This window comes from Nematolebias whitei, chromosome 15 (assembly GCF_014905685.2).
Source record: "Nematolebias whitei isolate Nwh7 chromosome 15, NemWhi1, whole genome shotgun sequence".
In the NCBI taxonomy this organism is placed as follows: Eukaryota; Metazoa; Chordata; class Actinopteri; order Cyprinodontiformes; family Rivulidae; genus Nematolebias; species Nematolebias whitei.
In genome coordinates, this window is record NC_056512.1 from 3,998,750 (window position 1) to 4,024,332 (window position 25,583).

Consider the following 25,583-nt stretch of genomic DNA (forward strand, 5'->3'; position numbering starts at 1 on the left):
TTAGAGTTACGTCGTTGATTCAGATGGTTAGGTTAATAGCTTGTTTAGAGAACCTTTTCATGATATGCTAATTTTTTGGGACAGGCATTTTGGGTTTTCATGAGCTGTATGCCATAATCATCAGTATTAAAACAATTAAAGACCTGAAATATTTCAGTTGGTGTGCAATGAATCTGAAATATATGAAAGTTTCATTTTTATCATTACATTATGGAAAATAATGACCTTTATCACAATACGCTAATTTTTTTAGAAGGACCTGTACAAACTTAAGTTCATGGAATCAATTAGTATTTTTGTGTTTTTGTAACTTTTATGGAGCTTTTATATCTGTACTTTTACTTTTGAGTTTTGTTTGTGATTTGCACAAACTGTTCATACACAGAGTTTCAGTTGTGATTCTCCTTAAATATCTCACAAAATTCAGGCTCAGTATTTATAAAATGGGCTGAGTTGGAGCCAATATCTTGTTTCCCAAGATTAGTTGACTGCAGTGACCATCTTGAAAGAAGTTGACTCTAAAAGTTAATCATAAATTAGCAAAAACATCACCCTTAAATCTTTAGCTGCAGCAATATTTAAAATAGTTAAGATAACATTAATAAAAGTTAAATTCAATTCATCCTGATGCATGCTCAATAATCCAGGTAGAAAAATCAAAAAAAGTTCAATCTGGTCCTCTGGACATTCAAAAAAACAAAAAACAAAACAAAGCAAAAAAATATAGAAACGTTTCGTCTCTCATCCAAGAGACTTCCTCAGTCTGAGGTGCTGTATTCAGCTCAGTCTCTTAAATAGCACCTTCTCAGAGTGGATCAACCAGTTTGCTGCTGACAACCAAAACCAGCTGATCACATGCTCAAGAAGGACCATCAGCCTAACAATGGATCATTAGCACCTGATGGCTGTTTACTACTCACAGAGGGCTGAGTGATACTAGCAATCACAGCATTGTAAGAGGGGGACAGTTGAACCTGGAGGCCTCCACCCCTGTTTAATGATGGACGATTTCTTTTCACAAAGATGGCCTCCTTTACTCCTCTCTCAAACCATCGTTCCTCTCTGTCCAGGATGTGAACATCTTCATTCCTGAAAGAGTGACCGCTGGCCTGGAGATGAGTGTAGACCGCAGAGTCCTGGCCTGATGATGTTGATCTTCTGTGCTGGGCCATCCTTTTGGCCAGTGGCTGTTTAGTTTCCCCGATGTAAGACTGATTACCCTCCTGACACTGAACAGCATACACAACATTACTCTGTTTGTGCCGGGGGACTGGATCTTTGGGATGAACCAGTCTTTGCCGTAATGTATTTTGGGGTTTAAAAGCCACTGGGACATTATGTTTAGAAAATAAACGTCTCAGTTTCTCTGATACTCCAACATACGGAATGACCACTGGTCTGGGTCTGGGTTCCTCCTTTTCACCTGATGGCTGACTGGAGTCTTGTTTGGGTTTCTTCTCTGCTTTCAGGAAGGCCCAGTTAGGATATCCACATTGCTCTAGAGCCTGTCTTGTGTGGGATTTCTCCTTCTGCCTGGCTCCTGAGCTAGTGGGGACGCTGTCTGCTCTGTGGTACAGAGTCCTGATGACTCCTAACTTGTGCTCCAAAGGGTGATGGGAGTCAAACTGCAAATACTGGTCTGTGTGGGTGCGTTTCAAGTTCAAGAATGAACAGACTGACAGAGACACAATGTATTGGTCATTTGAAGTTATTGCTGGGTTTCTGTTTTAATAATATGCCCAGTGTATAAACACACTGATACATTTTAGATATAGATACTATATATATATATATATTATTTGTACACAAACTTTGCCATTATATTTTCCAGCCTGCTGTGCCATCTGTAATTATTATTTTTTGTCATTAAAGTTGTTTTAGGGTGGCAGGAATAAACTTTGGTCTTGGTCCTACTAGGGCTAGTAGCCATTACCTCATTATTCATATCAGAATTAAATATTTTTCCAAACCGAGATGTCTCAAAAAGCTATCTATCACAGGTAAGACATTTATTAAATTTACAAACAAATCCAGTTCAAGTCAACATTATAACTTTCAGGTAAAAAAAACATGCTCTTTGAACTCTTTTTTTCGGTTCTGTTATACATATTTATGTGTATGTATGTGTACTTACATATATGTATGTATGCATATACACATTAGTCTTTGTTTTTGTTAGAGCTGTGTGTACATACATGCTCAGAGTTTGGTATCTTGACAAAACTACAATTTTTATTTTTAAGACTGTTTTTAAAATTACTCTGTTGTTAGTTTTTAAAGAAAAGGTATTTGAGTAATTCTCAAAACAGTGTTCTTGTAGTTACTTCTGTTGTACAAATACCAGTTTATACCTTTTACAAATAAAAGTTCGTAACTATTTACTTTTTCTTTTATTGACTTTATTCTATTTACTTTATTCTTTTATCACTTTGATAAAGAGATTAATCTTAATGAATCTTTTAGGCGAGGGGAGTAGCGAAGGATTGAGGGGTCTCAAAGATTGGCTAGGAAGTAAGGGAGGTCTTTGAGGAAAATAGGTTGGGAACCACTGATATATACCACCCTCCTTTGACCCAAGGCTGTCCTGTCACACCTCAAATATTTTATCTACCATCTCAGTCATGGACCCTTCTTCTTCTACAGTTAGGTCTAAACAAAGGAACACGGACTCAAAGAGTGAGATCTTTCTTTGCAAAGAGGAAGAGCAGCTCAAGAGACAATCTCTCTCCAACTCTCTTCAGCTTGCTGCTCCCCTCATCACTTTTTTATTCACTTCAAACAATGATGGGTGTGATCGTATAGCATGACTAAAACATGACTGGTTACTCAATATGTTTTTGCAAGCTTGATTGTGAGGTTGCGAAACATCAATACTTCCTCCATGGAACTTTCCACTGAAGAGGGCAAGAACATGAAATAAAATGATCATAAGAGAAAGCCATAAAAAATAAACTTAAAAGTAGAACATAAAAAGAATATAGAGAATATTCAGTAAATTGATTATTCCATCATTGGTCTTCAACCAAATCAGAAGATGCTGATACCTCCTTTGCCTCCCCCCTCTGCATCTCCAGAAGTCAGGTGAGGAAGCAGCTGGAGAGACTGAACCGGAATAAGGCTGCAGGTCCAGATGGTGTCAGTCCCAGAGTCCTGAAGGTCTGTGCAGAGCAGCTCTGTGGGGTTCTGCAGCACCTCTTCAACCTTAGCCTGACCCAGGAGAAGGTTCCAGTGTTGTGGAAAACATCCTGTCTTGTTCCAGTGCCAAAGAAAACGCACCCATCAGTCCTCAATGACTATAGACCTGTTGCCCTGACATCCCACATCATGAAGGTCCTAGAGAGACTTCTGCTGACCCACCTGACTACACAAACAAGCACATATCAGGACCCACTGCAGTTTGCTAATCAGCGTGGACTTGGAGTTGAAGATGCCATCATACACCTGATACAGCAAACTCACTGTCATGTAGAAAAGGCAGACAGCACTGTGAGAGTCATGTTCTTTGAACTTGACTCTCATGTGCATTTAACGGGGGTTAAATGTGTTAAATGCAGTGTTACATGCACTGTTCTCCAGTGCATTTAACACAATCCAGCCTGATTTGCTTTGTCAGAAACTCCAGAAGACTCAGGTGGAGGCCTCAACAATCACCTGGATCAAAGACTATCTGACAAACAGACCACAGATTGTGAGACTGAAGGGTTGTGTGTCTAACCAGGTGGTCAGTAGCACCCCAGGGGACTGTACTCTCACCATTCCTGCTAGAAGTCAGGAACACTGCCTTTAGGTCTGGCAACTCACAGGAGCTGGGAAGGACAAGGAAAGAACTGGCTGCTGGTATTAAGAGGGCCAAGGCCACATATGCATGGAGGATCCAGGGTCAATTCACCTCACAAGACCCACAGAGCATGTGAAGTAGGGCTGGGCCATATCATATCGTTCATGATAATACCGGTAAAAAAAAGCTTGCCCAGAAAAATAAATGATATCATGATATGCTAATTTCATGACGTAATACGCCAGGGCGCTCCGCCCCATTAACAGGACCGAGCACGCCGAACAACCAAACCGAACTGTGCACCCCCTCTCCACCTGTAGGTACTGGTGTAACGCTTATTAGTTGCGCGCAATACTAGCTAGCTAAAAAGCTAAAAATAAACAACGTGCAGATCAGCTATCTCTCCATCTCGCTCTAAACTGCAGGTACAGACAGCTCAACTGTCTCTCCCTCCCCCACACCCCACTCTAAGCTGCCGGTACAAACGCAGCGTCTTTTTTCTCTCTCCCCACTCCGTTCTGAGCTGCTGGTGCAGGCGCAGCTCGGCTGCATCTCCCCCGTTCTAAACTGCCGGTACAAACACGTGCAACTCAACAGTGTCTCTTGAGTTCCACAGTCCATGGACCAAGAACAGAGTCAGGTGATCAGAGACAGAGCATCGGAGAAATGAATCATTCCTGTAGGAACAAAGGAAGCTGAAACAACAACAAGCTTCAGGGTCAGGTGGATGCCTTGTCAAGTTTTGGAAGTTATACCTTATTTAAACTAAACATATGTTTTGTTTTATGTTACATTTATGCTCAACAGATCTTAAGCTTTCATTTTATTTAGTTATTTTGGGAAATTTCACCTGCACTTTAGTTTTTGTGGTAGATTTTGTTGATCTAAATTTTGTGCAGACTTTTTCAATTTAAATAACAGAAAGATCATTTTTATTTTTTATTTTTATACTTGGAGAATGAATACTTTACTAAATAAAGTAATTTCAGTAAAATTAACCCTTGTTTTTAAGTTTTTTATATAATACTCCAAAGCAACGTGTTAAGTTAATTTTGTCAAATGAATAACTGTGGTTTCTATCCTGATGCATGCTCAATAATCCAGGTAGAAAAATCTAAAAAAGTTAAATCTGGTCCTCTGGACATTCAAAAAACAAAACAAAGCAAAACAACAACAACAACAAAAATGTAGAAACATTTCGTCTTTCATCCGAAAGACTTCCTCAGTCTGGACCTAAGATGTCTTTTTCTTTTTTTGTTGGTTATATCACAAAATTTATTGTTATTGTCAGAATGCACTGAAATATCACAATATCATATTTGAGCCATATCGCCCACCCCTAATGTGGAGGGTGGACCACCGAGGTGCTCCACAGAACGCCACAGGAAGTCCTTCCTCCCTGTGGATATCAAACTTTTCAACTCCTCCCCCTTTCTGCACCTAGGATAATAAAATTAACCCTGCACCACAATAAACCCTTTAATGTTTTCACATCAAAACATGTCACACATCTGCGCCTGACCTGTTTGGATCTTAATTTTCATTCAACCTTTATTTAGACAATTGCTGGTATTTGTATATTCTGTTATTTTTATATCTATTGTGATTCCTTGTGTATTTTCCTTTGTACTGAAACTCTGGCACAGCAAATTCCTGTAGGATCAATAAAGTTCTGTCTTCCATCCATCCATTTTCTTCCGCTTATCCGGGGTCAGGTCGCGAGAGTAGCAGCTTAAGTACGGAGGCCCAGACTTCCCTCTCCCCAGCCACTTGGTCCAGCTCCTCCGGGGGAATCCCGAGGCATTCCCAGGCCAGCCGAGAAATATAGTCCCTCCAGCATGTCCTGGGTCTTCCTCTGGGTCTCCACCCGGTGGTACATGTCCGGAACACCTCACCAGGGAGGCGTCCTGGAGGCATCCTAACCAGATGCTCGAGCCACCTCAACTGGCTCCTCTAGACGTGGAGAAACAGTGGCTCTACTCTGAGTTCCTCCTGGATGACTGAGCTTCTCACCCTATCTCTAAGGGAGAGCCCAGACACCCTGCGGAGAAAACTCAGTTCGGCCGCTTGTATCCGAGATCTCGTTCTTTCGGTCACAACCCACAGCTCATGACCATAGATGAGGGTAGGAACATAGATCGACTGGTAAATTGAGAGCTTCGCCTTTTGACTCAGCTCTCTCTTCACCACGACAGACCTGTACAGCGCCTGCTTCACTGAAGACGCTGCACATATCCGCCTATCGATCTCACGCTCCATTTTTTCCCTCATTTGTGATCAAGACCCCAAGATACTTGAACTCCTCCACTTGGGGCAGGACCTCCTCCCTGACCCGGAGAAGGCACTCTACCCATTTCTGGAGAGACAGCAGGCTCAAATCGTGGTAGTGGCAGTCTTAGTGGCACCTCCGGTGTCAGGTGTCACGCTGCAGCCGGCTTCACTGGCAGCTGCCACGCTGCTGTGGCACCTGCCGCTAGTTTACAGCAGCTGCCAGGGAATTTAGTGACAGATGACATTGTTTCTCTTTTAGTGACAGATGACACAGCTTCTCTAGATTTAATATTTTTATTATTATTATTATTTTTATTTAACCTGCCACAATTTTTTTTAATAATTATTATTTTTATTTCTTTATTATTTTTATTTACCGACATCTGCCATGGAATTACTGGCACTGACAGAGATTTAGTGACAGATGACATGGTTTCTCTTAATGACAGATGACAGCTTCTATCGATTTTTTTAAAAAATTATTTTTTTTTTACCTGCCATAATTTAATTTTTTTTTTTTTTTTGTGGCATCTGCCATGGAATTACTGGAAGCTGACAGAGATTTTCTGACAGATGACAAGGTTTCTCTTTTACTGACAGATGACACAGCTTCTCTCAATTTATTTTTATTACCATTATTATTACATGCTTTGCCACCTGCCGCTGGTTTACTGGCAGCTGCCACGCAGCTGTGGCAGCTGCCAGTAAACCAGCAGCAGCATGGCAGCTGCCGCTGGTTTACTGGCAGCTGCCAGGGAATTTACTGGCAAATACCAGCTTGAACGGCACCTGTCACAATAGTAGGAGCCACTAAAGCAGACACTAGGTAGCCAGAGTGTGGCAGAGCTGCCAGGGCTGCTACCTGTTCTGGGGTTTTGCTGATGCAGGTTTTTGGAAAACGTGCTAGTTATATAGCCCGTTTGTAAATAATTATTTTTGAAATCAGGATGTTATTTGTTAATTAACCGTGTAAGACCTTTAATATTTAGAATTAATTTAATTGATGGAAGATGTCAGAAGTAATTAAAGCTGCCACTAGGTGCCACTGTTTCAGTGGCAGCTTCCACTAGTTCTAAGGAAAATAATTAAACAGCTGGATTATTACACAGCATTGATGGTTAATGTAACTTTTTACTCAGAAAATGAAAAGTCGTTGGCACTCTGAAAGCCCCTGGCCATGTGGGTGCCACAGAACAGGGGCTGACACGGTGCCACAGGATGCCAGATGGTGCCACCAGATAATAGTAATACTAATTGTACTCTATTAAGCTAAGCCTGTCCGTCTCCTTCCTTATCTCTATATCAGATGAAAATAGGCTCCAGCAATGAAGACATCCAGTTATTTTGGTTGCAATGTTTTTATTTCTAAAGACTACACAAATCATACATCATGTTTATTAGTAGCTTAAAATGCATGTCCAAACCACTGTCCCTCCTCTGGACATGTCCAAACCATCTCAGTGTGTCCTCTCTAACTTTATCTCCCTGTTGTTCAGCGTGTGCTGTACCTCTGATGATCTCATTCCTGACGATCTCATTCCTGATCTTCTCCATCCTTGTCACTTCTAAGGAGAACCTCAACATCTTGCCACTTCCAATTCTGTCTCCTGTCTTTTTGTCAATGCCTCGGTCTCCAGATCACACAACATAGCTGGTCTTGCCACTGTCTTGTAAACTTTTCAGTGTTTCCCCTACCATTATACAAGTGGGGCCCCCCGTCTACCAACCCCCCCACCCCACCACCACCACCACCACCAACACACACGCACACACACACACACACACACTGTCGGCACTGACGTAATGCTAAAGTCAAAAAGTGCCAAAAAGCTAAAGGCAGCCTCTTCCCTCATGCTGACCCCAACCCCCGCCCCTAAAACTGCCGGTACAAGCAGCACGGCTGAGATGTGTGTCTGTCTCTCTCTTCTCCCAGCCCTGCTCTAAAACTGTAAAACTGTCAGTGCAAACAGCGCGTAGCATTCTCTGTTCAAGCCCTAAGCCTGTCGGTATAAACAGCATGCTGCGCAGCTCATCTAGGGGAAATATTACTTTTCCTTTGATCATCCAGATATAATACACCAAGCACTGTTTGCTAACACTTAGCATGATAAAAACAGCTACAAGTTGTGGGATTAGCTTACCGCCTTGTTTAACGTCGTACGACCGTAAACTTCTGTGATAAATCCACAACGCCAAATATTAATTCTCGGTACGCGATGAAATATGCAGTATAAAGCTTGGAAAAGCGCTAGAAGTCTTAGTTCTTCAAACTTAGTTCACAGTAGGGCATTAACATCGATTGCTAGGACATCTATCGATGTTAAAAATGTTATGTCGAGTATCCGTAGTGACGTCATATTATGTGACCACCGTATGACCGTAGGGGGAGGTGTTGCACTGTTGCAGGTCACAGAGTATGGTGTAACACCGGGTCCAATCCACCGAACCAGAACCAGTTTCGGTTTAAGTTTAGTTTTTGCCGTGCTGCATGTTTCTTCACGTTTGTAGTTTAATAATAATAACTAATAGTTTAGTTTTTCCTGTGACTTATTTGCAGTATGATAAATGGTAGGAGCATAATATACACTCCCAATGTTTTGTTGGTTTATTTTTTGAAAATAATTACCTTTTTTTGTGGTTTTATTTATTTATTTATATTTGTATCTTGAGATCTATGACGTCGTCAAATACTCGAGTTCTACTCGGGTTTTATTATGTTAATGTCGAGTTTAAAAATTATATACTCGTTCAACCCCTAGTTCACAGTCAGCGCTGAAACTCCAGAAGAAGCTGATTGGCTGGAAAGAAAGAATAAATCATGTGATACAGGTCTGTTTTGACCTGGGTGGGGGGGTTCCTCCTCTGCTCTGCACGCATCTTTCAGCTGCTGCATAGAGACTATACAGACCGCTGCGCTCGGGCTGAGTTAATTATAAAATGGGAGATAAGCTTGTGGCCAGTTCACAACTGTGTAACATAGATTTTCTTGTGAGTAGAGAATGTGTGAGCAGTGCGGGATTGCGCAGGTGCATAGCTTAGAGGGAACATAGGTCGGGTGTATCAGAGATGGACAAGAAGCTGAGTGCAGGGAACTTTGTAACATGGTGTGGAAGCCATCATCTCATCTTGAATGTGATCAAAACAAAGGAGATGATTGTAGATTTCAGGAGAATCAGGAACAGGTCCAACACTTTTTCTATCAGGGGAGAAGAAGTGGAGGTGGTGGAGAAGTATAAATACCTTGGTGTTCACCTGGACAACAGACTGGACTGGAAATGCAACAGTGAAGCGTCAACAAGAAGGGACAGAGCAGACTGTACTTCTTGAGGAAGCTGAAGTCCTTCAGTGTTTGCAGCAAGATGCTGCATATCTTCTATAAGTCTGTTGTAGAGAGCGCTGTCTCTTCTGCATCATCTGCTGGGGGAGCAGCACCAGAGCAAGAGACTTAAAAAAGATCAACAAGCTCATAAAGAAGGCTGGCTCAGTTCTGGGGACTCCTCTAGAACCTTTGGAGATGATTGTAAAAGAAGGATTCTTCATAAAATGAAGAACATTATAGACAACCCTCAGCATCCTCTTCATCAGACTGTCATACAACAACAGACTGTCATACAACAACAGACTGTCATACAACAACAGACTGTCTTCAGTCAGAGGCTTCTTCAGATTCGTTGTAGGACAGACCACTACAAGAGATCCTTCCTGTCCACAGCCATCAGCATCTAGAACAACTCTTTAATGAAACCAGGATGATGAGTTACTACAACATTTAATTTCCCTCTGGGATTTTTGAATTTAATTTAAGTGAATTACATAGTCCAGGAGGTTTACTTGTAAATTACTGCAGGTTGGACTTAGATTATTTGCCAAATGGCATCATACCTGTGCAGTAAACTTTTTTGGCTGTAGTTGCCATGACAATGCTGGTTAAGCCCGTTCCTGCTCCCATATCCAGGACTGTGGACCCTCTGAACAGGTCTGGTTTAGAGAGGATGAAGTCAGCCAGAAGGAGTGCTCCACGCCAAACCTGAAACCAAAACCAAAAAATATTTTATTAATTCAAGTACAATTTAATATTATAAAGCACAACAGTCTGGAAAGTTCTTTACATTATTATTATTATTTTTTTTCCTTTTAGCTGCTCCCTGCGTTAGGGGTCGCCACAGCGAACTAAGTCGCATGAAGACTTGCAGTTATTTTTTTACACCAGATGTCCTTCCTGACGCAACCACAGACACCGAGCTACCACAGCTTCTGTGTGGAGCAGAGAGCTGCATCTAGGACACCCGGAGGAGCAGATGGTGGGGGTTAAGGGCCTTGCTCATGGGCCCAGAGTGGGACGAATGAGGGTGGGGGCAGGTGTGGGTGCTTCACCTACCCCACCCACATTTTTGATGTTGTCGTACAGGGGCTTGAACCGGCGATCTTCCGATCACAGGCCCACCTTCTCTAACCTCTGCGCCACCACTCCCCAAAGTTCTGGAAAGTTCTTTAAATAAAACATTTAATACTTTAACAACAAATACAATGATTTTTTAATACATTATTAATATATTTTATGCAGTGCGTAACATTTCTTTATTGCTAAAAAGCTAATAAATAAATAAATTTAAAAAAATACTGCACACAAAAGAGAAATAAAAGCTGGCATTTAAAAGCAGAAAGTAAACACCCCTGCCCTGTTGTAACACAAACCTTATGTGTAAATAGTCATTATATTAAAGCTGATCTTAAACAAAGCAAAGTATTTGAAGCAATTGAAAAGATCTCAATTTACTTATGTTTAGAAAATAATTGTTAATAAAATAAATTGTTTCTGTATAAAAGTAACCAAAAAAAGTCATACCACCCAATTCCTACATAGCTTTTGAGATATGAATTGAAATATGCCATACCGGTAATTAGATTGCAAAATAAATGTACTGACTAAAAATAGAAAACCATTGTGAATGCCGACTCAGTATTCATACAATCGTACAGTTGTCTCTCTGCAACTGTCTTTACGCTAAAAGATTTGTAAATTTCATTAGGAGATAAGCTTAACTCTCACCATGTAACAAGTTTATTAATAATAATAACAATAATAATAATAATAAAAATAATAATAATGAAAATACTGTCTCAGAATTCAGTCAGTTACATTTTACTCACCTGTTTGCCAACATCTTCCAACGGTGTTGCCATAGTGTGCTCTGCAAACAATGCAAACCATGAAAAATTAAACAAGCCATTATGAGGAAAAATGGTATGTCATTTACAGCGCCTTGCGAAAGTATTCCGCCTCCTTGAACTTTTCAACCTTTTGCCACATTTCAGGCTTCAAACATAAAGATATAAAATTTGAATTTTTTTGTGAAGAATCAACAACAAGTGGGACACAATCGTGAAGTGGAATGAAATTTATTGGACGTGTCAAACTTTTTTAACAAATAAAAAACTGAAAAGTGGGGCGTGCAATATTATTGGGCCCCTTTACTTTCAGAGCAGCAAACTCAGTCCAGAAGTTCAGTGAGGATCTATGAATGATCCAATGTTGTCCCACATGACTGATGATGATCAATAGAATCCACCTGTGTGTAATCAAGTCTCCGTATAAACGCACCTGCTCTGTGATAGTCTCAGGGGTCTGTTCAAAGAGCAGAGAGCATCATGAAGACCAAGGAACACACCAGGCAGGTCCGAGATACTGTTGTGGAGAAATTTAAAGCCGGATTTGGATACAAAAATATTTCCCAAGCTTTAAACATCCCAAGGAGCACTGTGCAAGCAATCATATTGAAATGGAAGGAGTATCAGACCACTGCAAATCTACCAAGACCAGACCGTCCCTCTAAACTTTCATCTGGAACAAGGAGAAGACTGATCAGAGATGCAGCCAAGAGGCCCATGATCACTCTGGATGAACTGCAGAGATCTACAACTGAGGTGAGAGAGTCTGTCCATAGGACAACAATCAGTCGTACACTGCACAAATCTGGCCTTTATGGAAGGGTGGCAAGAAAAAAGCCATTTCTCAAAGATATCCATAAAAAGTGTTGTTTAAAGTTTGCCACAAGCACCTGGGAGACACCAAACATGTGGAAGAAGGTGCTCTGGTCACATGAAACCAAAATCCAACTGTTTGGCCACAATGCAAAACGATATGTTTGGTGTAAAAGCAACACAGCTCATCACCCTGAACACACCATCCCCACTGTCAAACATGGTGGTGGCAGCATCATGGTTTGGGCCTGCTTTTCATCAGCAGGGACAGGGAAGATGGTCAGAATTGATGGGAAGATGGATGGGGCCAAATACAGGACCATTCTGGAAGAAAGCCTGTTTGAGTCTGCAAGAGACCTGAGGCTGGGACGGAGATTTATCTTCCAACAAGACAATGATCCAAAACATAAAGACACATCTACAATGGAATGGTTCACAAATAAACGTATCCAGGTGTTGGAATGGCCAAGTCAAAGTCCAGACCTGAATCCAATCGAGAATCTGTGGAAAGAGCTGAAGACTGCTGTTCACAAACGCTCTCCATCCAACCTCACTGAGCTTGGGATGTTTTGCAGGACGAATGGGCAGAACTTCAGTGTCTCCATGTGCAAAACTGATAGAGACATACCCCAAGAGACTTGCAGCTGGAACTGCAGCAAGAGGCGGAGCTACAAAGTATTAACGCAAGGGGGCCGAATAATATTGCACTCCCCACTTTTCAGTTTTTTATTTGTTAAAAAAGTTTGACACATCCAATAAATTTCATTCCACTTCACGATTGTGTCCCACTTGTTGTTGATTCTTCACAAAAAATTCAAATTTTATATCTTTATGTTTGAAGCCTGAAATGTGGCAAAAGGTTGAAAAGTTCAAGGGGGCCAAATACTTTTGCCAGGCACGATACATATCTGGGAATAATAACAATAATCTGGTCTTTACCAGATTATGGCATTACTTAGATCCAACCTCAAGTGTAGGAAAAACAAAACATACAACTTTCATGTTGGTATTTAGAAAATATAAAGCCACAATGAAAAGCTGTGTGAGAAAAAAATGTATTCCATCTTTGCAGCTTCCTCTAAATTTAAGATCGGCCAGGTGCTGCTGATCAAAGGTATTGATTAATTGATCATTATCAGTGTGATCCCCTCTATAAAAGCAGTTTTGTTGGTTTGCTGCTCTGGACTATACAGGAGTGTCAACCCAAGAGCTCCATCTCGGACTCTACAGAAATCATCAGATCAAAAGTCAGTGTTGGGAATTTAATTTCATTTAAATAATTTCAGAAAAATACTGTTGTAAATTATCCCATTTGCTCTGCTGGTTTTAACCTATTTGAGTTTGTTACTCAACTCTTTTAAAATACATTGCTCATATGAGGCCTGCTGGGTCTCCTAGTGATCTGATACCACTTTATTGTTTTAAAGAAGTTTTTTTCCATCTTGGCAAAAAAGGTTTGTGGTATTATAAATGGCAGCTTAGCAATTGGATATGTAACTGTGAATTTTAAGCTGGGCCTTCCTTGTCTGTTCTCCTTGTTGTCTTTTGTTAATCAGCCCCAATCAGTTTCTCCCCTGTCTCTTGTCCAGCTGTTTGTAATTATGTTCCTGTCTGGTCTGTGTATTTGTCTGTTGGTTAGTTTGTTCTGTGTCGGGTTGTCGTTGGGTATTCTCTCGTCCTGTCTTGGTCTTGTCCTGGTTCCGTCCTGACTACTCATATATAAGTTTATGCTGCCACGTCAGCCTGCTTTTGTTATTTATTAAAAAGTATTTTATTTCTACGTCTGCCTCCCGAGTCCTGCCTGTACACTGGGTTCAATTCTCTTCGGTCAGAAACTCTGACAGTACAACCCGACCACACAGAACCCAACAGGCAGGTTCAGTTTCGCTCACCTGTCTGTTCCAGCCTCACAGATGGGGAGTCTATAATCCAGTGTAGCGGGTTCCGGACCAAACCCGTCCGAACACAGGAAATAAACTGTCCAGCGATCAAAGTCCTGTCTTCTCCTCTCCTAGTTCTGGAGGAGGAGAGAAGATCTCAGTTCTGGGAGAAATACCGGACATCCAGGTCGAGTTTCTCCTTATCTCCAGCCCCACTCGGCTACTCGGCATGGACGTCGGGGGAGGACACAGAGCTGGAGGACGAGCTCTGTTTAGCTCCTGCCCTCCCTTCCCACCGTCGCCGCCAGAGCAGCAGAAAACGAGCCCGGCACCGGTCCACAAGATCTCAGTCGGCTTCTCTGACTCAAACAGCTGATCATCCTCGGTCCGGTGAGGCCGAATTGCCTGAACCCTGTTCCGATGTTTCCGTGAGGGCTGATCCGGTTGGCCCACCTTCCAGGTCCCTGGTGGGGGTAGGATCCGGCACCTCACCCCCACACAGCGTTCTCAAGATGATCAGTCTCGTCTCCTCTCGGTCCCAGTCCCCAGGCCAAACTTGAGACTGAGTGAGAGTTTTGCAGAGGGAGGGGCGACCCAGAGGACAATCAGAGCAGCAGTTCCACACTCCTCCAGCAGAGGTTGCCACCAAGGACTCTTCACGGGCGGTAGGTGCCTCAGATCTAACACAAAGAGATTCTATGCTCCAAAACCTGTTTTCCTCTGCTAAATGCAACCCGGAGTGTCAGAACACCTTGTTGGATTTAGCGGAGAAACTGTTGTTATCAGTACCTGGCCTCACCTCAATCCCAGGATATCTTCAGCTCCTGATTGAGGTCAGAAATATTAAAAGATCTGATCCTGACCCAGACCCTCATACTGCTGCTACACCAGACTCAGACTTTCTTGTTCTTGACCCCGATTGTTTTGTTCCTGATCCTACTGCAAACACAGACTTGATAGTTGTGGACTCACCGGCCCCAGAACCTGCAATAGGAGTCCCAGAACCTGCAGCAGGAGTCCCAGAACCTGCAGCAGCCACCCCAGAGCCTGCAGCAGCCGCCCCAGAATCTGTCACAGTTCTAGACACTGACTCAGTTCCACAGTGTGGCCCTGTTTCTTTAACTGACTTTTTCCCTTCACCAGTAACTGGTCCACCTCTGAGTTTCTCCGTGGGGGTAGGTCCAGAAACCACATCTTCTTTGAAAGTCTCTAAGGGGGTTCAGATGGGCCCAGAGGCTTCATCATCATTGGTTTCTGTGGGGGACCAGACTGCACCAGAAGTCACACTGTCGCCAAGGGTTTCAGTAGGTGTCCAGGTGAACTCCTCCTCTTGTCTTGCTGTGGGGGTCCAAGGGGATTTCTCTCCCCACGTCTCCTGTTCCGAGGGGGTCCTGGAGGACGCCCCTCATGTATCCTGTTCTGGGAGGGTCCTGGAGGACACCTCCCATGCTTCCTGTTCCAAGTGGGTCCTGGAGGACGCTCCTCAAGTATCTTGTTCCGGGAGGATCCTAGAGGACCTCTCCCACGTCTTCTGTTCCGAGGGGGTCCTGGAGGACGCCCCTCACGTCACCTGTAGTCCTAGGGTCTACTCGCCTTTGCCTGTGGGACCTGAATCTGCCGAGGGTCCTACGTCCCTGGGTCCTGCGTTCAGTCCCAAACAATCAACTGAAAAAGACTCTGAACCAACCAAAGAAGACTCTGAACCATCCAAAGAAGACTCTGAAACAACCGAAAAAGACTCTGAACCAACCAAAGAAGACTCTGAACAAGCCATAGAAGACTCCCTCTGCCCCGAGGGCCCCACGGCAGCTGCTTCACATAAGTCTTCTATGCCACCTGGGGATCCTTCTCCTCCTGCACTCTGTGAAGATTCTCCTCCTTGCCTGGAGCCCTCACCTCTACACAGGGGCTCCACACAGCATGGGTGTTCCACTGCTTCCACAGACTTGTCTCCTGATCTGACCCTGCGTTTGGAACTACCTCTTAGTCACCCACTTGAACTTGAGTCCATGTCTCGCCCTCATTCCATTTCACGCTCTGGTCCCACGTCTTGCCCAGACCGCACACCTTCCCAGGGTTGGAAGACAGTTGTGACCCTCCAGGCCTCCTTGCCAGCTGCAATCCCCCAGGGCACACTTACAGCTGCAGATCCCCAGACTCCCATGTCACCTGCTGCCTCCTGGGTCGCCTGGCCAACTACCAGACTGATGGTTCCCCCACTCATCTTTCCCCGTGCTGGGCGGTCATGGACCCTCAGGGTGAATGTCACCATTGGCCGTTTGCTGGAACCTCTGCCTTGTGTTGGACGGTCTCCCGGCCACCCCCCTGAACTTGCTCCTCCTGCTGGACGGCCTCCCGGTCGCCCCATGAACTAACTACTGGTTCTGGACGGTCTCCCGGCCACCCACCTGAACTGACTCCTGGTTCTGGATGGTCTCCCGGCCGCCCACCTGATCTTTTGATATTTTCTAGTGTTTGGTCTTTGTGTTTAGTTCCCAGGCCTCGTCCTGTCTGTTTGTTTTCTTGTCCTTGTGTTTTCCTCGTGCCCTCCATCCTTGCAGTTCCTCCCTCTGCCCGCGCTAGTTTTTTTCTTTTTTTATGTGTGTGTGTGGGGGGGGGGGGGGGGGGGGGGGGGGAGACTGTAAGGATGGCGCCCTCTGCTGGGCCTTATTTGTCTGTTCTCCCTGTTGTCTCTTGTTAATCAGATGGCACCCTCTGCTGGGCCTTCCTTGTCTGTTCTCCCTGTTGTCTTTTGTTAATCAGCCCCGACCAGTTTCTCCCCTGTCACTTGTCCAGCTGTTTGTAATTATGTTCTTGTCTGGTCTGTGTATTTAGGACTGTTGGTGAGTTTATTCTGTGTCGGGTTGTCGTTGGGTATTCCCTCGTCCTGTATTGGTCTTGTCCTGGTTCGGTCCTGACTACTCATATGTAAGTTTATGCTAACACGTCAGCCTTCTTTCGTTTTTATTAATAAGTATTTTATTTCTACGTCTGCCTCTCTAGTCCTGCCTATACACTGGGTTCAATTCTCCTTGGTCAGAAACCCTGACACTTAAGTCACAACAGAAGTCATCTCAGTGAACTGAACAGAAACATTCATATACTGTACATAAAAAAGCCAATTGCTAAAAGTTTTCTATTAAAGGAAGCAGCAGATTGCAATGAATCTTCAATTCATTGCAGTCTTCCATCAAAGTTTAGGCCAGTTTTAGTCTTATAAATAGCACCTTCACATAGTTGATCAACCACATGTGCAACATCAAACTGGTTGACCCACTAAAGTGACTGAGACAAAGTTGTCTCAGTCACTTTACAGGAACATTCACATACATAAAAGCCAATTAGTAAAATTCTCTATCTAAGGAATCCAGCAGACAAGTTGAACCTTAGCTTTGTTGCAGTCTCCCATCCTGAGCAAGCACAGTGGCAACAGTGGAAAGGAAAAACTCCCTTGTAAAAGGAAGAAACCTCCAGCAGAACCAGGCTCAGGACAAGCGGCCATCTGCTTTGACCGGCTGGTTTGAGAGGACAGGAAGGAGACAAACAAACACAGAATGGTAGGTCCAGGTATAGGTCCAGGTGTACCTGAAAGACAAAAAACATAAGTTAAGGATAGAAAAAATAATTATAAATACAAAACAGGTTGAGCAGAGTAAGTAAAGACAGTAGCAGAGTGAAAAGTGAGGTGAGTTTGTCCTCCAGCAGTCTAAGTCTATAGCAGCATAACTAAGGGACAGCTCAGGAAACCCAAGCCAATCCTAACTATAGGATTTAGCAAAAAGGAAAGTCTTAAGCCTAGTTTTAAAACTGGATAATGTGTCAGCTTCATGGACAGAAATTGGAAGTCGGTTCCACAAGAGAGGAGCCTGATAACTGAAAGATCTGCCTCCCATTCTGTTTTTGTAAATTCTAAGAACCACAAGTAAACCTGCAGCCTGAGAGCGAAGTGCTCTGTTAGGAAAATATGGAACAATAAGATCTGTAATATAAGATGGAGCCAGGTTGTTGAGAGCTTTGTAGGTTAGAAGTAAGATTTTGAATTCTATTCTGGACTTGACAGGGAGCCAATGGAGAGAAACTAAAACTGGAGAGATCTGATCTCTCCCACTAACTCCAGTTAAGACTCTGGCAGCAGCATTTTGGATCAACTGAAGACGTTTTAAAGAAGTATTTGGACACCCAGATAATAAACCATTACAATAGTCCAGTCTAGACGTGACAAATGCATGGTCCAATTTTTCTGCATCATTTATATATAAGATGTTTCTAATTTTAGCGATATTACGCAGGTGAAAGAAGGCAGTTCTAGTAATGTTTTTAATGTGGGGGACAAAAGACATGTCCTGATCAAAAATAACACCAAGATTTTTAACGTTAGAGCTGGAGGACAGATTAATGCCATCTAAGGAGGGCGAAAAACTGAAAAATTCATTCGTGCTCAGGTCCAAAAACCAAAACCTCAGTCTTGTCTGTGTTCAACAGGTGAAAATTAAGGGTCGTCCAGATTTTTATACCATACCATACCAATTTATTTATAGAGCACTTAAAACAGCAACAAGGCTAGCCAAAGTGCTGTACAAAAGAAAACAAACATGCACAGCGGACAGGAAAACATAAAATAGAAATACAGATACAAATAGCAGCAGAAGCTAACTAAAATGGCCAACAGAGTAGAGAACAGACCGGACCAAAACAAATCACACCGTGTTAAAGGCAAGAGAATAGAAGTGGCTCTTCAAGCGAGACTTAAAGACTGAGAGTGTGGGAGCCTGCCGGACACTCAGTGGCAACTCATTCCACAGTCGTGGACCTTGTAGATGAACATATGCTGTATATATTCATAAATTAAACGGATTCTTTCATTTTTCTGGACTGGATAATATCGTGCATTGAATTATTAAACATGTAACGTGAGACGTTAATTATCTTTGACTCACCAACGACAGTGGGTCATTTATTAACAGAATCAAGTTTAACACATCACACATTTACATTAATTGGCAAAAATTGAAAATAACAACAGCTTATTTAGGCTAGTTTTACAAGGAGGAAACAATACGGCGATTGTTTCCCTTGCTTCTGGATTAATTTGCTAGCAGATAGAAGAATTTTAAAGATGGGAAATGAAGTTTATCTTGAGAGACATGTGTGAGGGAATTTGTCTGTTTTAACCAGAACAACACGCCCCTTCTAGACCAGCTTGACCCAACGGTACACTTTGGTTGAGATCCACTCTTTACCTTTGCAGATGATAGTTTCAGCGTTGGTGTAGAGCTTTCCTTTCAACTCTTCCTGCGTCTCCGTAAGAACAGCTAAACCTCGGGAGTCGTGAGATCATCCAGAACAGACATTTCATAATTCCCTGATCTTCTCTCGTTCAGCTTATTTTCTTCCTCCAGCATCCTGAATTCCAGCCTTCTGAACTCTGGAACTGGACTGGAGCTGGAACCTCCCGCAGAACTCTTGTGTCCTAGGAAGTGTTGCACCTTTTAAAAGAGCTCACTTCCGGTTCATTTGAGAACTTTCTGATTGGTCGATGGACCAAAACAGAGGTGTGTTTTGTGATGTAAGAGGTTATTAAGAGTCAAGGAAAAAGATTAAGATTGTTTAAGAACAGACAGAAGATATTATGAAGAACTCAGACTTCGTGGAGTCAATTCTCTAGTATCTTGCTGTAAAAGTTAAACATGACATTTCTTTTTCAGTAAACTTGCAGTTGACCGAAACTTGAACTTTGACCAACTTACACAACTTGCTCATTGAAGACAGAAAATCAGACAATGCATCATTAACCTGATTTCTACTTTGAATGAGGATTAACAATCATTATTACTGTTTCACAGTTGATTTAAAAATGAGTAGTTCACTTCAACATTTGGAAATGGTTTGAACTAAACAGAATTTGATTATCAAAACATTTGTAAAATAGTAATGATAATAGAAAAGAGAGTGTTCTTTCACTTGATTAATTCAAGAAAGAAAGTCTCAGGATGGGTCAACCTGTATTTCTGGATTCAAATCAATGAAATGACAGTTTCTGTCCCATAAGGTCCTTAAGGTCAGGATTTGACCTCAGGCCTAGTTCACTACAACCTGCAACAGAGAAAGCCCTGTCACCTCTGAGCTTACGACGGGTTTCTGGGACTGAGAGAAGAATCTGGTCTGCTGACCTCAGAGAGCGCGGTGGGACATATGGCTGCAGAAGATCAGTGAGATAGGATGGGGCGGAACTGTTCAGCGATTTAAAAACATACATGAGAATTTTGAATTGGATCCGAAGGTGAATGGGTAGCCAGTGCAGGGGGGCCAAAACTGGCGTGATGTGCTCTCTATAGCCTGTACCAGTTAAAAATCGGGCTGCAGCATTTTGGACCAGTTGTAGACGAGCAATGGAGGACTGACTGATTCCAAACAGAAGTGAATTCCAGTATTCAAGCCTAGATGTTATGAAGGCGTGGATCACTGTCTCAAGGTTCTTTTTGGAGAGTATAGGCTTCAGCTTAGACAGCCGTCTCAGCTGAAAAAAAAAACAGGATTTGACCATCATGTTTACGTGACTGTTGAGTTTTAAGGACGGGTCCATTATCACCCCAAGATTAGTGACCTTTTGTTTCTCTAGCGGGGCTAGAAAGAAAAGGTCAATGTCATGGTTCATGAGTGAGCCACTGAGATGGAACAGCATGACTTCAGACTTCTTCTCATTGAAGCTTAAGAAGTTTAAAGCCATCCAGTCCCGGATGTCAGCCAGGCAGTCAAGAAGAGGCTGAATAGAGTGTGTGCCTCTGTGCCTCAGGGGGAAGTAAATTTGGCAATCATCGGCGTAGAAATGAAAGGGTATGTTGTGTTTGCGGAAGATAGCACCTAGTGGCAGCAGGTATAAAGAAAAGAGAAGGGGACCGAGGATGGACCCCTGTGGTACCCCCCACTGGAGCGCTGTTGATGCCGAACTAAAATCTTTGATATTGACGCAGAAGGTTCTGTCAGAGAGGTAGGACCCAAACCATTTAAGGGCTGACCCTGTGATGCCCACCAACTGCTCCAGTCTAGAAATGAGGATCTTGTGGTCGATGGTGTCAAAAGCAGATGTAAGGTCCAATAGGACAAGCAGCACAGAATCACCTGCGTCTGTGGATATGAAAATGTCGTTAAAAACCTTCAGTAGAGCAGTTTCAGTGCTATGGAGAGATTTGAAGCCAGATTGGAATAACTCTAGGATAGCGTGATCCCCCAAAAATTGTTTCAACTGAGACTCCACAATTTTTTCCAGTAGTTTAGAGGTGAATGGGAGTCTGGAGACAGGCCGGAAGTTGGACATGACTAAGGGGTCAAGGTTAGGTTTTTTCAGGAGGGGCTGGACAGCAGCATGTTTAAAAGTCTTTGGCACCACACCTGAGGATAAACTGCTATTCAGAATAGCGAGAATAAAAGGACCCAGGGTAGGAAAAACTTCCTTTAGTAGTCGAGGGGGGACCACATCAAAGGGGGAACCAGATGGCTTCATGCTGCACATTACCTGCTCCAGAGAGGACAGAGAGATGGGCTCAAAGTGGTCAAACACAGCCACACACTGAGATGGGATGGACAGATCATGAGCTGGTGGAGAAACGAGTGCCCGGGTGTGTGCCAATTTTTCTAAAAAGAAATGGAGGAAGTTTTCACACAGCTCAGTTGAGGCTTCCAGAGGTGAAGGCTCACTGAGGTGTAGAACTGAGTTCAGGGTGGAGAAAAGAACTCGGGGGTTGTGGGAGTTGGAGACAATTAAATCAGAGAAGAATTTACATTTGGCAGCTTTAACGGTTTTCTGATAGTGACGCCAACTCTCCCTTAACATTTGAAAAGAAACCTGCAGCCTGTCCTTCCTCCACCTTCGTTCAGCTCTGCGACACTGCCGCCTAACGGCTCGCGTGACGTCATTCAGCCAAGGCTCTGATTTAAGTTTCGTTTTTCTGGTCTTAAGGGGAGCAACACGGTCCAGAACATCTAAACAGGCAGAGTTGAACTGAGAGGTTAGCTCCTCAGTGGTAAGAGACACCGGGAACTGTTCGATCCTCTCAGAAATAAAACCTTCATTAAAACGAGCAGCAGTGAAACGGTTAATTAAACAAGTAGTACGTGCAGGAACGCACGTCTTAGCAGCATGACAAGGGGGGGGTGAAGTCAAACAATACAGGCATGTGATCTGAAAAAACATTGTCACCGATTTTCAAATTAGAAACAGAGACATTGCGTGTTAAAACGAGGTCCAGCGTGTGACCGTGCTCCTGGGTGGGACCGTTCACCTGCTGAGCTAAGCCAAAAGAGTCCAATAAATCCAGAAAGTCCTTCACTAAGGGCTTCTCCTGACAATACACATGCAAATTAAAGTCACCAATAAGCAAAAAGTGAGTGTATCTCTGTGTGATATCAGCCAAAAAGTCAGAGAATTCATTTATGAAGTCCTTAGAACAAGGTGAGCGATAGACGAGCGCACACAGAACCGTAAGAGAGTGTCCGAGTTAAAAGACGCTCAGCTCAAAGCTGGCGCGGGACACCGGGATGGACAACTGTTTACAGGCCAAGTTTGCTTTAAAAACTGTTAATAATCCCCCCCCGCGCCGACCTGATGGCCGCGGGGCATTGAAACACAGACAGTCCGGGGGTAGTAGTTCCACCAAGGCGCTGGACTTACCATCAGAAATCCAAGATTCCGTGACGAACAGAAAATCCAACTCCTGATCTTTAAAAAAGTCATTGAGGATAAACGTCTTGTTGGAAACAGACCTTGCGTTGATTAAACACATCCTGATATGGTCCAACACAGGCACAGCCGAGGAGGGAGACGCGCGTGCCAGCGGGCACAGGTTATGAAGAACGGCTCCTCCAGGTCTGCTGGTGCGGCCCACTGGTAAACAACTCCAGGTGTTCACATGGACTGAGCGCGCGGGCAGCTGGCCAGCAGCCGGGCCCCGGGAGCACCACGGTTCAGAGAGGAGATGATCAGATCCAGAGCGAGTCCTGATAGAATAATCCACACTTTGCCACAGTTTCACCAAAATCCCTGCACGCTTCCCACGACGTCTGCGACGTTTCCTCCATGGAGAAAGGCCAGGGTCACGCAGAAGGAATGCAGGAATCTCTGATAGGACCGGTGGAGGAGAGTGCTGGCCGCTGTTCAAAAACTCTGCGGGAATTTCAACAAATGTACGGAGCTCCAAAAGTGCCCGACGATCATACTGAAAATATGACTCGGCACAACCATTGTAAAAATAACAAAAATAAAATACAAGCAGAGAGCGAGAGACGGGCTGCCCTACACACCGGCGCCATCTTGGAGATCTCTTTATGTCTTTAAGACATGCTTGTAGTCTAAGTAGCTGATTGGATTCATTGGGTTTAATGGACAAATATAATTGTGTGTCATCAGCATAACAATGAAAATTGATCCCATGCTGTTTTATGGGGGCCGAGATGGTGTAGAGGCAGGGCAGCCGGCTTGGGACCCAAAAGTCCCAGGTTCGATCCCCAGTCACTGCACATCACGTGGTGTCTTTGGGCAGCACACCTCATCCCCAAAAGCCTCCCGGGCGCTTTCAATAGCTGCCCACTGCACCACCTGGTGGTGGATGGGTTAAATGCAGAGACTAATTTCGCCATTGTATGGAAACATACAGTGCTGACATTGTGATGACATTATTATTATTATTATTATTAATTTTACCTAATGGAAGCATATATAAAGTAAAGAGTATTGGTCCAAGCACTGAGCCCTGAGGAACTCCATGACTAACTTTGGTGTATGAAGAAGATTTATTATTTACATTTACAAAATTGAATCTATCAGATAGATATGATCTAAACCATTTTAGAGCTGTTCCTGTAATCCCAATATCATATTCAAGCCTCTGTAGTAAAATATTATAAAGCAACTGTATCAAATGCAGCACTGAGGTCTAACAGGACCAGTATAGAAACAAGTCCATTGTCTGAGGCCATGAGAATGTCATTAGTGACTTTTACTACTGCTGTTTCTGTGCTATGATAGGCTCTAAACCCTGACTGAAACTCTTCAAACAGATTATTTCTTTGTAGATGTTCACGCAACTGACCTGCAATTATTTTCTCTAGAATTTTTGAGATGAAAGTTAGATTAGATATAGGTCTATAGTTGGTCAGAATTTCTGAATCAAGGTCAGACTTCTTAAGTAAAGGTTTAATTACAGCAACCTTAAAGTAGTAATTAAGATGAGTAATATAAAGTTCTAGCTTTACGGAGAGCTTTTTTATGTTAGCAGACTATCTTTCCAAGTTAAACAATATTTTTCAACATTAGTAGAGTGCCATTTTCTCTCCTGGTTTCTAGATGCCTGCTTTAAAGTACATAACTCAGAATTGAATCAAGGAGCCAGTTTCCTCTGATTGATTACTTTCTTTTTCAGTGGAGCAATTTTATCAAGTGAAGTTTGCATTGAAGTTGTAAGATGATCAACTAGATGATCTAAGTCACTGTTCTCTGATGCATTACTCTGCAAGACGGAGGAAAACATTGATGGAAGAGATTGTTTAAATTTGGTTACAGCATTTTCTGATGAACACCTGCTGACATGAAATTTACACAATCAACCTTTATTTAGACAGGTAAATCCCATTGAGCCTCGAGGACTCATTTACAAGAGAGACCTGATTTCAACAAAGGAAGATGACAACAATGGACAACAGCAACAACAATAAACAATTATAAAAACTCATAATACAGTTTTTTTTTGTTTTTTTACAAATAGGATGGCTAAAAGGAAAAGGTAACAAAAAAACAGCTAGATTCTAAGGCGAATGTAGAAAACTAAAAACAGGAACATGTCTGCATTGGTCCCTGCCAGGAGTCCAACAGATTCTTAAAGACACTTAGAGAGGTCAAGGTCGAGAGCTTCAAATCTTTTTGTAAGATATTCCAGGAAACAGGAGCGGAGTAGGAGAAGGCCCTTTTGCCTAGTTCAGTCCTCATTGAGGGAACACTGCAGGTAATAATGTCCTGAGAGCGCACGCTGTAGCTGCACTCACGCAGAGACATGTAGGAGGAGATGTATGAAGGCAGCAGACCAAGAAGTGATTTAAAGATGAAAATGTACCAGTGAGAGAGTCTGCGTGAAGTTAATGATGTCCAGTTAACCAGTGAATAAAGGGTGCAGTGGTGGGTCCGATAATCACAGCCAGTTATGAATCTTAGTGCACCATGATAGAGAGCATCCAACATCTGCAGGGTTCTTGTAGGAGCGTTCATGTAAATAATGTCACCGTAATCAATGGAGGGAAGGAAAGTCACAGATACAAGGCATTTTCTAGCATTCAGGGTTAGACTGGATCTGTTTCTGAAAAAGAAACCCAGTTTAACTTTCAGTTTCTTTACCAAGTTTTCCACATGGAGCTTAAAAGAGAGATGTGAGTCGACCAAGATCCCCAAATATTTATAGGAATCAACAAACTCAATGGGGACACCATTTGAGGATAAAATTGGAGGAAGAACTGCTGGGACCAACTTCCTATTTGAAAAAAGCCTCCCTTTGGTTTTGTCAGCATTTAGGACAAGTTTGAGGCGGAACAAATCTGTCTGGATGTTGTTGAATGCAGATTTCAAAAGCTGGAAAGCCTTAGCTGTCATAGCTCTGCTCTCTGTCAGCTCCTCTGTCATGCTGCACACT

The 25,583-nt window shown here is 43.1% G+C and overlaps 1 protein-coding gene across 1 annotated transcript in view; it reads right to left on the reverse strand.

Annotated features, from left to right (window-relative positions):
• The window catches only part of mettl22 (methyltransferase 22, Kin17 lysine), a 149,594-nt gene that overhangs the window by 28,076 nt on the left and 95,935 nt on the right, over positions 1 to 25,583 (reverse strand). The window contains exons 5-6 of the mRNA XM_037689303.1: positions 11,201 to 11,241; positions 9,932 to 10,076 (exon numbers count right to left, since the gene is read on the reverse strand). Coding sequence (XP_037545231.1) covers positions 9,932 to 10,076; positions 11,201 to 11,241 — 186 coding nt within the window. The remainder of the gene's footprint in view (positions 1 to 9,931; positions 10,077 to 11,200; positions 11,242 to 25,583) is intronic.